Below are 13,365 nucleotides of genomic sequence, written 5' to 3'. Positions count from 1 at the left end.
AGGTGGACCAGAAGATCCTATCTCCGTTTCCAGAAGGCCCATAGACCCACTTCATTCTGTTAAAAAAGCTGCTATGAAATGTTTCACAGCAGATTGTTGCACTTGAAAAACAAAAGTCTGTCTCAGTAGCATGGGTATTCCTAATATTCCAGTGTAGACTTTGCCTAGCTGGGAATCAAAAACTTACTCTGAAATTATCAGGGGATTCCTGTGCTTTGAGTAGATCCTCTAGTCTTTCATTTAATGAACTTGGCATGTTACCTCATGCCTGAAAACACATACAACTTGTGAGACTCTTGGAATATGTGGGCATGTTGCCTCTCTCTGTTAATGCAGAATTCAGTCTCCATTATGATTTGATTGTTACCCAAAGTTCACTGATCAGTACGTTATTTGGAGGAGTTATTGCTGTTTAGATACTAATTCATTTCTTGTAAATGCTTGTAAGTAACTACCTAGTACATTGCTTAAATTCTGATGATGACAATTTTTTGTTTGTAGCTAGGGTATTGCACATTTTCGCTCAAGCTTTGAGGGACAATAGTGTTCGGGGGAGATTTATGTTAACAGAGGTTTTAACGCATTTCCCCAAAAAAAGGTAATTTTTGAAGTGTAAGTGTTGATTTGGGGATTTACGGGATTTTAGTATTGGCACTGAATTTCAAATCTTAAAAATTTATAATTACTTTGAATAGTGGAGGAGTCTTCCATGGAAAGGCCAACATGTAAATTAAAGACTTCTAACACCTCATTTTGTCAGCTCTTCAGGGCTTCTGCTTTCATTCACAGTCATAAGTATGAGCTTTGTTATTTATTAATAGTTGTGCTTCCATTTGCTGAAATTTAAAACTGTGCGTACAAACTCTAAACTTCTGAAAGAATTTTAGGGTGGGGGGAAAGCTTTATTTCCATTCATTATAGATAAAAGGAAAACTGATATTCTATGTATTTTAAACACAAAATGTTAGTGTTAAAATGGAAATTATATTTTTGGATTTTAAATGTGGTTTTGGTATACAATATGGATGGCATTTTCCTTTCCCTCTAATAGATTAATTCAGAAATAGAACAACTGTCTACTTTTTCTTGATTTCCTGGAGGTGGCAGCAGATCGTAGAGACGTAATAACTGTATCTAATTATTAGATTGTAGTTTGCTTATACATAAATGCTTGCTTAGATTCATTTTTTTATTTCTTATATTTTTCACATTTCTTTAATATAAGATTTGTTTAAATTTAGAGTGTTTCATGTAAAATGTTCTATTGTACCAAAAATCCTGTGTAATTATTTCTGTTGTTTCTTGAGTGAGTGAACTGTGATGGTTGTCAAATACTAAAAAGTAATTAAGGTGCTGTAATAACTTGTAGATAATTAATGGCCTTTTCGCTGATATTATTTTTACTTACAGCATACTCCAGTTTACATATTGCCAAAAGTAGAATATCAAGCCTATTATGGAGTAGAAGCTCTTACAGAAAGTGAAATATGTCGGTTGTGGACAGAGAGCTTGTTGCATTCTAAATGCTCATTTTATATTGGTAAGTTTGTGTATATTCTTGTCCAGTAGTCAAACATACAAATTTAATTGTACCTGTGATTTTAATCACAAGAATGATGTTTTTCTTCATTTGGTTACTGATTTATTCACTTATGACCTCTTAGTTTATTACTTTGCTATTACGTGTTGCAATGTCAACAATAACATTAAAGATACTTGTTAACAAAACAGTATTTACATATTGCAATGAGAGATTAGATGTTTGGCTAAGACAATATTAAGTCATTTGGTTTGATGTTATAGTGAGGGAAAAGGTAAAGTGCCACAATTTTAATTTCTTTTTTAAGTGAGATGAGCAGTACTTCCTGTGTGTTCAACCCCTTGATGATGAATAAAAGAATGAAATATAAGGCAAGGGAATTTTGAATAAGTTGTGTCATTGAATCCGCCTTCCTCTTCTAAGCTTTAGCCTTTGTGAGTGAGACTGTGTCATAGTAGAGAGAATTTCCCCTTTGACCTCACTCTATCCAAGACATTGTGACTCACATATTTAATTTTAATATGTCAAAGTTTAAAAAAACTTGCATGAGCAATTCTTGCTTTTTTCTGAAACTGCTTGTTCCACTTTAAACACTTCATGTGCAAACGTTTTCATACAGGTAATTACAAAAATTGACAATACTGTACAGTTTCAAAAATATAAGGAACTGGGAATAATTTTCTGGTTTGTGGTTTTGCTGCATTCTGTACAAACATTTTGTAACCTTTCTCTACTATTTCTGTTTTAAAATTGTGAAACACTAAACATTTTTAAGAGATTGCACTGAATGTAGAATATTAGGATTTCACTTGTCTAGTTATCTTTAAGCAAAAGCTCCTAACATGAGGGAGAGAGTATCAAATCACATAGTAGACGAAAAGTTCTAGTTTTATCTGTAATTTTCCCCAGAGGACTTGAACATTGAACTACCTTACCTAGAATAACAAAGCATTTTCCGCCAAGCGATTGCTCCTACTTCAGATGAAAAAATGTTCAACTAACAGTGTGCTAGTCCCCACCCATGTCTGTCTGATGCCTGTGGTCTTATTTCCCAATATGCCTTGTGATTAGAAACAACCCTGACTAGAAGGGGCCTCAATATTCTCTGTCCTCTAACATGTGAAAAAGAAGGGGAGGAGCCACTTCTGGTTGGAATGGAATGGAATGGGAGGAATGCATCAGTAAAGAGAGAGCTTGTGGAAAAATACAAATCTTCAATGGGAGATATAGTAGATGTAGTTTGGAACTTAGAAAATAGGAGGATGTTAAAGCCAGGGTGACAGCCTGGGAATACCTAGGACTTAATTTTATAGAGGTGTGGCTTTCTCAAAACTCTTGTCTCTCCAGGAACCACAAACATACTTCTTACAGAGGAAAAAATGTCTAGTGCTTTGTTCATGATTGTACAATTAAAATTCTGAAATCAGGAAATGGAAAACTTAAACTTCCTACTACAAGGTTAACATGGCCATGGGGCATATCCTGTGAATAGAAACATATTGAACCAAACACTTAACAAAAACTAACAGGAAATACTACATATATTTAGAGCTGGCTGAAAAAAAATCCCTTTCTGCAAATATTTTAATGTTTTGTCCCACTTTAGCAAGAAACTTTCTCAAAAGCATCAGAAACTTCACATTTTCCATGGAAAGTGTTTTAAAGAAAACCTCTGTTTCAGGAGAACCAAAATGGAATTTTTTGCTTTCCCAGCCACCCACAGGGTGAAATTGACGAGCCATTCCAGTCTGGCGGCTGGAGAGGCAGAGGCCCTGGTACCCTGGGTCCTCTTCCTCTGAGCCAACCACTCTGGGTGTAGGGAGGCAGACCCCCCCCGGCCCTGGGCATCTCTGACCTCCAGAGCTATAGAGAGGCAGGGAAGTAGAGCTGTGCCTCTTCTTTCCCCAGAGTTGCAGGGAGAAGCTTGCCTGTGTTTTAACAAAACTTTTGTCAAATCTGTAATAACCAGGTCTTACATATATGTAGTGTGGCTCACATTAACATAACTAGAATCCCTAACTAAGATTTATAGGTCATCTTTATATTGGTAACTTGCTGCTAGCTAATAAATAGGGTAATTTACAGCAGATGTGATGTCTACTTTGTTCAAAAATGTATTTTTTAATGAGTTTGGCACTCAGCTTGTGGTCAGAGAAATCCTGTTTGTACAGAGAATGAATGTTCTGCAGTTAGGACTACTTCATTTTCCTGTTGTAGAAAAAACTTGTCTTATTTTGTTAGTTTCTATAGCAACTTTTGTGGCCTGTGGTTCCAGTTGTTCTCCGAGTTTATCCCTTTTAGGTGGTTCTCTCCTCCCCCACTTCCCCTCCCCACACACATAACAGCTTCATAGCAAAAGATTTTGTATTTGTCTCAGAGCTGCTGAGTTATTTTTATCCTAACCTTTACATACAAACTTCCCCTTTTTATCCTAATCTTAAAAGTATAGAGTGAAATCTAGTTATTTTTTAAAAAGTAACCCTTACTTCTGAATTTCTATTTGATTTTAATGGGTTTTACTACCACATTTTCCTATTTTAATTTGTTTTTTTCTCTCTCTCCATTGCTGTGTGAAGAAACCCCACAAATGGGAAAATAAATGACTTATGGGCATGATTCTACTCACACAAGTAGTTTCTGTGGACTATGCTTCTGAGTAAATTTATGCATATAGGCTTGGGTATTTTCAAAGAGGCCTAAGAGAGTTAGGTGCTAAACTCCCATTGAAAATCAGTTGGAATGTTGGACCCTTCTCTTCCATAGACCTTTTAAAAACCATCCTAAGGATTTAAAGGATCAGTGCCTAGGCAGGGGAAACAATTAAACTGATTGTACATAGAGTGTTGTCATATTCATCATGTAAACAAAAGGAAAGAAAATATTCTCTCGCTAATCTTTCATCTATAGTAATTCTAGATGGCAGTTGTAATAGTAGGTAGACACACAGAGACATAAATTGACAGAATCCATTTAACCTTCCTACAAAAGAACATTAATCACTTTCTATATTCATCTGCTTCACTATGGGAAATAAACCTAGAGTTTTGCACTTTTGGATTGTTTTTGCTGTGACTAAAAATGTATTGGAAGACCGTTAGTGAAATTCTGTTTATCGGATTACATTTCTAGTAGCATTGAGATAAAAATAGTTTTTGCTCTGAAACATAACTGCCAGTCGTAATGATACTAATACCCTCCTTAAGATACTTTGTAATTTAAAATATATGATAAACTACTAGCAGGATACTGGCAACCATCCTCTTCCTGGGAGTGATACCAGAAAATAAAAGACATCAATATGCCTACTTCCATGAAATAAGGGAGTTCCCTTTCTGTAGCATGCTTCCCTCTTCTGTCTGTCTACACAGAAGCTCTTCCATGGAAGTTGGGCAGGATTCTAGCTTTGTGGGGTCTGAGAGGGCAGTGAAGCCAGCATGTTGGCTGTTGATTCTCACCTTCTCTAACCTGTGGAGGAGAAGCAGCGCAAGTGATACAATAGTTTTCCTCTTTGTGCAGTGGTATCCCAGGACAACCACAATGCGGTTAACATAACTATTTAAAACAAATAAAATGGAACAATAAAGACTGATTTTTGCAGTTTGTGTGTCCAGCCTAAATGTATAGGTTTGTCTGCTGGCTTTGATGACTTTAAGCTAGAGCTTTGTGTATACGTATAATATATTGATATGTGGAGTACTGATTCCCTTGGAACCTACTGTATACGTGTTCATAGCCTCTTCCCATAATGAAATGTGCCCAGTTTCATAATGTTGGCTGAGAAATAATTTAAGTTTCAGCCTGAAAAAGATGAGTGTATCTGCACTTTGTTTAATGCAAATCTAAACCCTAATGCCTTGGCAACGTTAACATTATTGCTTTATAGTTATGTAAACATTAATAAGCACTTAAAATGAGTAAGGTGCTATTGAGATTCTGATATGATGTAGGCTGATTACTTTGTTTACCTTTAAATATTTATGTCACTTGCAAATTTGCTTTGCTTAGGTTGATGGCCTATGCAAAGCCCTCTGTGTTCCTTGACCCAGCCCCCTGCCCCCCCCCCCCGGACTCTGTACTTTGGGGAGTGGGATTGATGGATCAATGGCGTAGAATGAGGGATTTCAACTCACCTCTCTGCGTGAAGGGGAGCCTTGAGTGAGGCCAGAGTGAGGTCGGTTGAATCTGTGCAGTCTCTGTTCCAGGGGTACACTGCAGTGGCTGCATAGACACACACTGCTGTGCAGTTGCTCCAGGTCTGCACAAAGAAAACTATCTCTGTATCATGTGTTAAAAAAACAGAGAGACACTCATGCTTGCTGTGAGCACAGTAAATAAAGTTGAGATCAGCTCCCTTGGTTTAAAATGGGAGCTGTTGTTTCTCATCCGATTAAACAGGTAAAAAAAAATTGAGTTGTCTCCCTTCTTGTCATTCCTTTATGTGTATTAGGTATTTTCAGGCCTTCATAAGTACCTAGATAAAAGCTAATAAAAAAGACTAGGCTAGTATTTTCCAGAGTCAAATGAGAGCAGCTCTGTGCCAGTTGTCCTTTTACAGTTTCTAATCCATTAAAAATAATGACGTCTATTTAATCTTCCACAACATCAAATAATGGATTACCTAATGGTTGGCATTGAATGTAAAATAACTGGGATGAGCAATTTGAATATAATGGTTGTTTTAAAATTCCTTGGTTCTACAAGTGCAGATTTGTAAAGAGCTTGTGAAGTCCACAAAATATATAATATTTTCTCTTGCTATTCATGTTTTTTCTGTTTTGCAATAAACTTTTTTGTATTTTCCAACAATGAAATTCTGTTTTCCCCCATGGAAGCTAGAATGAGGGGGCGTTTTCCAAGAGGGAGCTCTCTCAATATGTCTTGGGTCAGTGGATCTGATTCACCTAGCCAACCCTCACCATTCTCCTGACCTCTTGTTTAAAATTTGACAAGCTGGGAAGTTTGAATCGCTTGTTTATGTCTGTGTCAAAATGGTCTTTTAGCAAGATTGTTGTCACAAATGGCAAACTCAGACTTGCAAATTACAATTTTTCAGATAAGAAAAATCCAGATAGAAAAAGGAAGCAGGAACTCAGGTGTTTGGATAACACAATGAGGAATTCAGAATAAAAGCAAACATAGATATAACCCAAAAAGAAAAGCCCATATAGTCTGTAAAGTGCTGAAACATAATCATTCTCATCACAAAACAGTTTTCATTTGAAACAGACAAGTCAAGCCATGGTGCTTGGGAGAAACTCTCTGTAAACATCTGCAAAAATAACTTAGTATCCTCTCTCAAATCCTTCCTTAAAACACTACTTTGTTGTGAGGTCTACAAAAAACTTGACAAGGGTTAGGCTGCTGTTTCCCTGTAATTATTGCTTATTGTACTGACCAATATTGTCTTGTACTCTCTTATTGGTCTGTTTGTTTCTATCTGTCTTATGCTTAGATGGTAAGTGGGACTGGAACTGTCTTTTTGTTTAATTATATGGCCCCTGGTACAATGAGGTCCTGGTCCATGACTGGGGCTCCTAGCCACTATGATAATAAAAATAATAATTTTAGAATACCCAAAACACCATCACAGAAATGAGCATGGTCACAGTCAGTGAGAATGCCATCAGGATTTTAGAGGCAGGATATGGAATAAGTGCAGCCCACCTGCTTCTGAGATTGTTTAACTGGTCCAGATTTTTAGATTTTGTTTTCTGTCCAGCATAGTTTGGAAGCACAGATCTGAGCATGGATATCTATATTTAGAGAAAAATTACAGAAATATAGTGTTTCATTTTCAAATACTTATACAGAGTGCATTAATGGTTAGAAATGCTTTTTACTCGATTGACTTTCAGATAAGCAAAATTTGTAACATTCTCTTTTAAATTGGAGTTGGCTTCTGCACGCACATTTAATAAAGTCTTTTCTTACCAGATTTGTTCTCTCGTGCTATTTCTTTACTGAAGAGATTCAATTAATATATTTTTTCAGGACATATTGATGCCTTTACGTCAAAGCTCATTATGCTTGAAGAGATTTCTCCAGAACGGTTAAGAGAAAAATTTGGATTATTTAAGTAAGTAAAGTTCATTGTCATAATTTTAAAAAAAACCAAGATGAAACAGCTTCAGAATTAACAAAATTGACTTTTCCAAGTCATTTCTTATGATAGTTCTTAATCTGTAAGTGGCAAAGCTCCCACTGAGTGTAAGTGGAACCATGATTTCATCCTTTTGCTTTAGTTTAAAATTTAGACTAGGACTCTCAAATGCTTTGTTTAGTATGATGGCCAAGATTTCCAGTCACAACTAAAGACTTTGGGTGCCTCTGTTTATTGGATGAGCAACTTGAGTCATCTTAAAAGGACCTGATTATCAAAACATTGCTTACTGAAAATCAGATCCCTTCAGGGTGTCTCAAATTGGGTTCCCAAAATCACTTGTCACTTTTGAAAATCTTGGCTTATACATTTACCTTCTGTGAATTTTCTATCCACAGGCCTGCAAATCCATTAAATATACTTCGACATATCTTGAAGAAAGTGATTGAGTAAGTAATTTTTACTGTTGTTAAATATTTATGTTGCAATAGCACCCAGAGGCTCCAAAGATCATTTTTTTCTTTTGTAATGTGATTGTCTACCCTTCTGCTGTACTTTCTATTTTAACTTTGATAATACAGTTATAAATAAACTGTAAAGCATTTAGGGTTACTTTTTATGTACAAAAGATAGGGTCCAAAATAAGAGTTGGATCCTACAAGCCCCCTTACTCAGAGTAGACCTTCCTCAGACAGTTAGTCCCACTGGCACTTCTCACTTCACTGAGGTTTGCAGGATTGGGTTTTAACATTATTGGTGCTTCAAGAGCAACATTTACGCTTTGCTTTGGTAACCTTTTGCTTGTGCTGAAACTGATTGTTGTTATTTATCCCCCTCCACGGCTTCACTTGTCCTTACTTATAGTTGCACAGTTTTTCTCCATATGTCTTCACAGGTTCTCTGCAGTTTTGTTCTCTACTTTATTTTGCTCTGTTTAACTGCTAAAATTTTCTCAGGCTGTTAGCTACTTCGGACATATGAAATTTGTTACATGCATGGCGAGAAACTGGCTTTATGAATGTGAAGCATCTTACTTTACATTCTAAATTTTGAGCTTCATGGTTTTTGGGTCCAGTTTTATGACATGACATGGGGAATTGGTAGAGCCTTTACTTTCTATAAATTTATATAATCCTACATGGATTAAAAAAGGTTCCAGTGTATGTATTCATGATTATACTTTCATCATTGTGCTTTCTAATGATTTATGTGCTTTGCTGAATAGGGATGGATTATAGCATGTGTTTTAAGCGCCTAGCTGAATCAGGGCCTAAATAATTAATGATAATAGTACACAAATGGAAGATAAATTAGCATTTTCATCCTTACATTTTTTAATTCCTTAGTTTATAAACAGGTTGCAGATCATATGTTATTTAGGTGTGTTAATATATTTAATGTAAATATTAGATACTTTGATGCCCCACTGTGTCAGCTATGTTCTCCTTTCTTTTTTAACAAGTCTTTATCCAGCAGAAGCCATTTACTGTTTTTATCATCTCTGATTATGAATAGATTCAATGGTTGGACTAAGAAGCAAAAATACTTTTTGTTTTATTTACTCTACCTTTTAGTAAGTCTTGAATTTTGATTTGTGATGTGACTGTGCTTTAGTCTGCAGGAGGGCTCTTACTTATTGACTCATACTTCAGGAGATTCATCAGTTGCAATCTACCAGAGCTGTCTTGGGAAAGTGACCAGAGCATCATATAATTTACATAAAGCTCACTGCAGTCTGCCTAATATACCTTCTACCCTCTCTGTTCCATGGGTACCATTAGATCCCAACCTTCCTTTACCCTATCACACTAATCACGGAAGAGTCCCATGCACTTTTCCACCTAGACCCCAAGAAACTATGAGAAAACAGAAGGTAAGTAACCACACTAAATGCAAATAAATGTGTTGGCTGATTTGAAATAAGCAAATTTGCTCCATAGGTTACAGATAGCTTACTAGTCTGTCATCTGTGGGCTTGAAATACTTAGCTAAAAAATTCATACAACAGCCCTCAAGAGCATAGAATACACTGCAGGAAGAACAAATTCACTTACCTGGAACTAGCCCTGTTTATTTAATGAGTAACTAGAGTTAGCTGTTACTCCAGGTACGCCATCATGATTGACATGGATTTTTAAAACATGGCTCTTTCACAGTTTGGTGGTAAAGTTCTGAAGTGAAGCTTTGCTCTCTGAACTTGTGTGCACTAACAATACTTTCTGACAGTGTAAGGGGTGAGCCAGATTCTTCACTAGGAGCATCTGTAGCTGGCTTATCAACATTCTGCAAGCACAACTAAATAGAGACTAACATGTTTGCAGCAAAAACTCCCTCCTAATTTTGGCAGTGGAGGTGGATTTTTGTGCTGTCCTTTTTGGTCGCATTTTTTTCCTGAAACTATCTCAGGAGGGATGTGTTTTTAAAACAAAAGTTTATGTAACTGCTCCTCTTCCCATCTTGATTTCACTGATATCCTGATTTGCTTCGTTTGGGAAGGGAGAGCCTCTGGATATATACTCTGTTTTTTGTTTTTATAAAGAGCATTTGCAGAAACAACAGTATCCCTGTTCCACAAAGAAAAAAAATCCCCCAACCTAGTGCCCGAAGTGTGTAAGATCAAGAGAGCCAAATTCTCATCAATGTATTGCAGATATAATATCTTGTTGCCTGCTTCCGGTCCCACATAACTCCATTGCCTTTGAAGAAATTCTAATCACAATTTTGGTGGCTTTTTTAGATGAGCCTGAGGTAAAGGACGTTAATCAAATTCTCATTCCTATGCTATGTCCTCTTAAACAGTGAAATAATCATGGAAATAGCTACCTTTATTTTTATACAAGGCTATTTTTAAAATAAGAGCCATATGTCACTCCTTGTCTGAAGGCATATGATTTACCTTTTATTTAGGAAAATATGATTATGGTGTCTCAGACATAAACATAATTGTATTTGAGTGGCTTATTTCTTTTTAGTAAAAATGAACAACTTTACACAGTGTGTGTTTTCCGTTACTTCACAGACTAAGTTAGCATGAAGATATACATTTTAATAAGTTTGTTAGAAATGAATTTTACCAAAGAATTTATCAGACTGGGAAAATGACCATGTCTTCTAAAATTAAATCACAAGTAAACTGATTTAGTGTAACACAGTGTTAAACTTATATTGAACTGATTATCTAGGTCTGGAGAAACCTCTGATGGAATTTGTCAGAGTCCCAACCTATAGTGCAGTGAGTAAACGATGCATTTCGCAAACTGAGAATTTCCACTAACAAAGCCAAACTGTTCACGCTAATATTTTGTATAAATGCTGTGACATTTTAACAAGTAAAGAATATCCAAACAGTATTTCTGGTAGCTTAGTTTGCGCCTGTATTTTTTTTCAAGGGGTTCCTTATATTAATCTTTTATATAAATGTAACATAATCTTAAGGACTGCTCTGTGGGCTAGATGTAGCTGGCAATTTTCTGAATATAAGCTTCTAGATACTTAGGTTTAAAGTTTAATGCAGATTGAAGAAGCTAATACTTTTCTTTTTTTTTTTTCTCCTCAATGCTTCTAGATGAATTGGGCAAAAGCACACACAGACACACCCAACAATGAAAAGCCAGTATCTATGGAAACAAAAAGCAATCCCTTGCCAGCTAAGCCTGTTAGAAATGAAGGTGTGGCTGCAAAGAAACTGAAGAAAAATAATGCCAAACAAGCAAATAAGATGAAAAAGTGGAAAAAGAAATGAAATAAAAGCAAACTCAAGCAAAGCAGGAATAGCTTAGCCACAGTGAGAAAACGTGAATTGGAAAAAGCACAAGCCAAACGAAGAGCTTATTTTTCTTAATTCTTCAGAGAAGCCAGAATGCCCTGGCAGAGGAGAGCTGCACAGCCATGTTGAGGAACATTGTGAAATGCTACGATCCCGTAACCCTTTCTTAACTCACTGAATGCAACTCAGATGTGAACATCTTATTTTAAGTTAGCACATGAGAAGAAAAGTCAAGTGTCTATAATTAAGACCTCTGGACAGAAGTAACTATCATAACTACTTTTGTTTTTATAATAAAAATATAATTTGAGAAAAGAAACATTAACACCAATACTCAATATTACGTAAAGATGAAAAAAGTATTCTTTTTCCAACTGTCTTGATTCTTTTTCCAGTTTGTTGCAGATGTCTATTGTTAATATTGTTTGAATTGTGAACTGGTTTTAAATGTAAAACACAGCATCAGCAGTTTCAATTTAATTAGTTAATGTTATTAAAAAAGCGGGGTGTGTTGTGCCCAGTTTGAAAAGGAAATATTACCCCTGAGAGTAAGGCATGCTTCTTCTAGGGTTGTGTAGTTAACGGCTTTTGATGAGCAACATTTGTTATGTTTGCAGAAGTTTTGTGTCTTTTTCGAATTCCATTATTGATATACCTGTTGGCATAGTGTCCTAATGAGCATTACGGTATACCACAGTATAAGAAAGTTAAAATTGACTTCCGTGTTTTCTCAAGATTCGTTTTTGGCATTAAATTCTTTCCAAAACTTCAAATCCTTAAGAGCCAGTATGTTGATAATGTAGTACTGAATGACTGCAGCCTCAGTCCTGTGTCTTTTCGCAGGCAGACCCTTGTCGAAGTCAGTAGGGCTCCATGTAAGCACAGAAAGTTTTGCTCATATACAACAAGTTGCAGGTGAGGGCTTTAGTTATTATTACAGAGACAAGCCAGACATTTGCTGTGGCTCAGCAGTTCACTTGTAATTTGGGAGCCAAGCTGAAGGGAGTGAGTTCAGACAAAGATTCAGCAAGGAAAATTCTTGTCTAGTGTTTATAGGTGTGACTACATGTTTTCTGTTTCAGTGAATATCAGTAAAATTGCTGTTTTGTAAAATGCTAAAAAATTAGGTTACTAATTCCAATGCACCACAAATTGATTGTCAATATACATAGTTTATTTAAATAATTTATAAAGGTTCATTATTGTCAAAGGAAAGTTTTATACACTCTGACTACTATATATCATAGTGCCCTCAAAGTTTTATGAAATAGGCAAATTGCAGGCCACAGTTCAAAACAGCATATTATTTAGCAATCATAATTTTCAATGTATGAAGGGTTTTTTGATTGCTGCCTATAACTAATTAGTATGAGTTTCATCCTGAAAGGCGTTCAGCTATTCCTGAATACTCAGGGTAAGGAATGTACACTTTTTTTTTTATTTAAATGACTGAGCTCTTTTATAGGCTTTGATTGTGTTCATTGAAGCTGGTCATGTACACAAAGTACTCACATGCAGGATCAAGGCCTTAAAAATGAGTTTGTTCAAAATGTTTTGTCTGTATGTTATGTAAGTTAACTGCACCTTTATGTTCAAAGTTCTTCTACTCAAATGTATACAAATATATTTTAATATCCTGTAAAGGTGAATAAAATCTTTTGTTTTAGTGAGTTATATATTTTATTTTTAGATCTTAGTGACGTTAAAAAAACAGGTTTTAAAGGGGTGCTGATTGTAAAAAAGCGAGAGAGAGTCCTGTGGCTCCTTTATAGACTAACAGAAGTATTGGAGCATAAGCTTCCATGGGTGAATATGCACTATACCTATGAAAGCTTATGCTCCTGAAGTGGGTATTCACCCATAAAAGCTCATGCTCCAATACTTCTGTTAGTCTGTAAGGTGTCACGGGACTCTTTGTCGCTTTTTACAGATCCAGACTAACATGGCTACCCCCTGATA

General features: G+C 35.9%; 1 protein-coding gene across 2 annotated transcripts in view; it reads left to right on the top strand.

Annotated features, from left to right (window-relative positions):
• The window catches only part of ICE2 (interactor of little elongation complex ELL subunit 2), a 54,159-nt gene extending 41,083 nt beyond the window's left edge, over positions 1–13,076 (top strand). For both annotated transcript variants that reach the window (XM_030577087.1, XM_030577088.1), the window contains 5 exons: positions 1,411–1,540; positions 7,532–7,616; positions 8,039–8,089; positions 9,255–9,513; positions 11,206–13,076. In XM_030577087.1, the coding sequence (XP_030432947.1) occupies positions 1,411–1,540; positions 7,532–7,616; positions 8,039–8,089; positions 9,255–9,513; positions 11,206–11,382 (702 nt within the window). In that variant the 3' untranslated portion in view covers positions 11,383–13,076. The remainder of the gene's footprint in view (positions 1–1,410; positions 1,541–7,531; positions 7,617–8,038; positions 8,090–9,254; positions 9,514–11,205) is intronic.
• The last annotated feature ends 289 nt before the right edge of the window (positions 13,077–13,365 follow it).

Source organism: Gopherus evgoodei, chromosome 10 (genome assembly GCF_007399415.2).
Source record: "Gopherus evgoodei ecotype Sinaloan lineage chromosome 10, rGopEvg1_v1.p, whole genome shotgun sequence".
NCBI classification, from domain to species: Eukaryota; Metazoa; Chordata; order Testudines; family Testudinidae; genus Gopherus; species Gopherus evgoodei.
The sequence above is the reverse complement of the archived record's forward strand: the minus strand, read 5'-3'. Positions and strand labels throughout refer to the sequence as shown.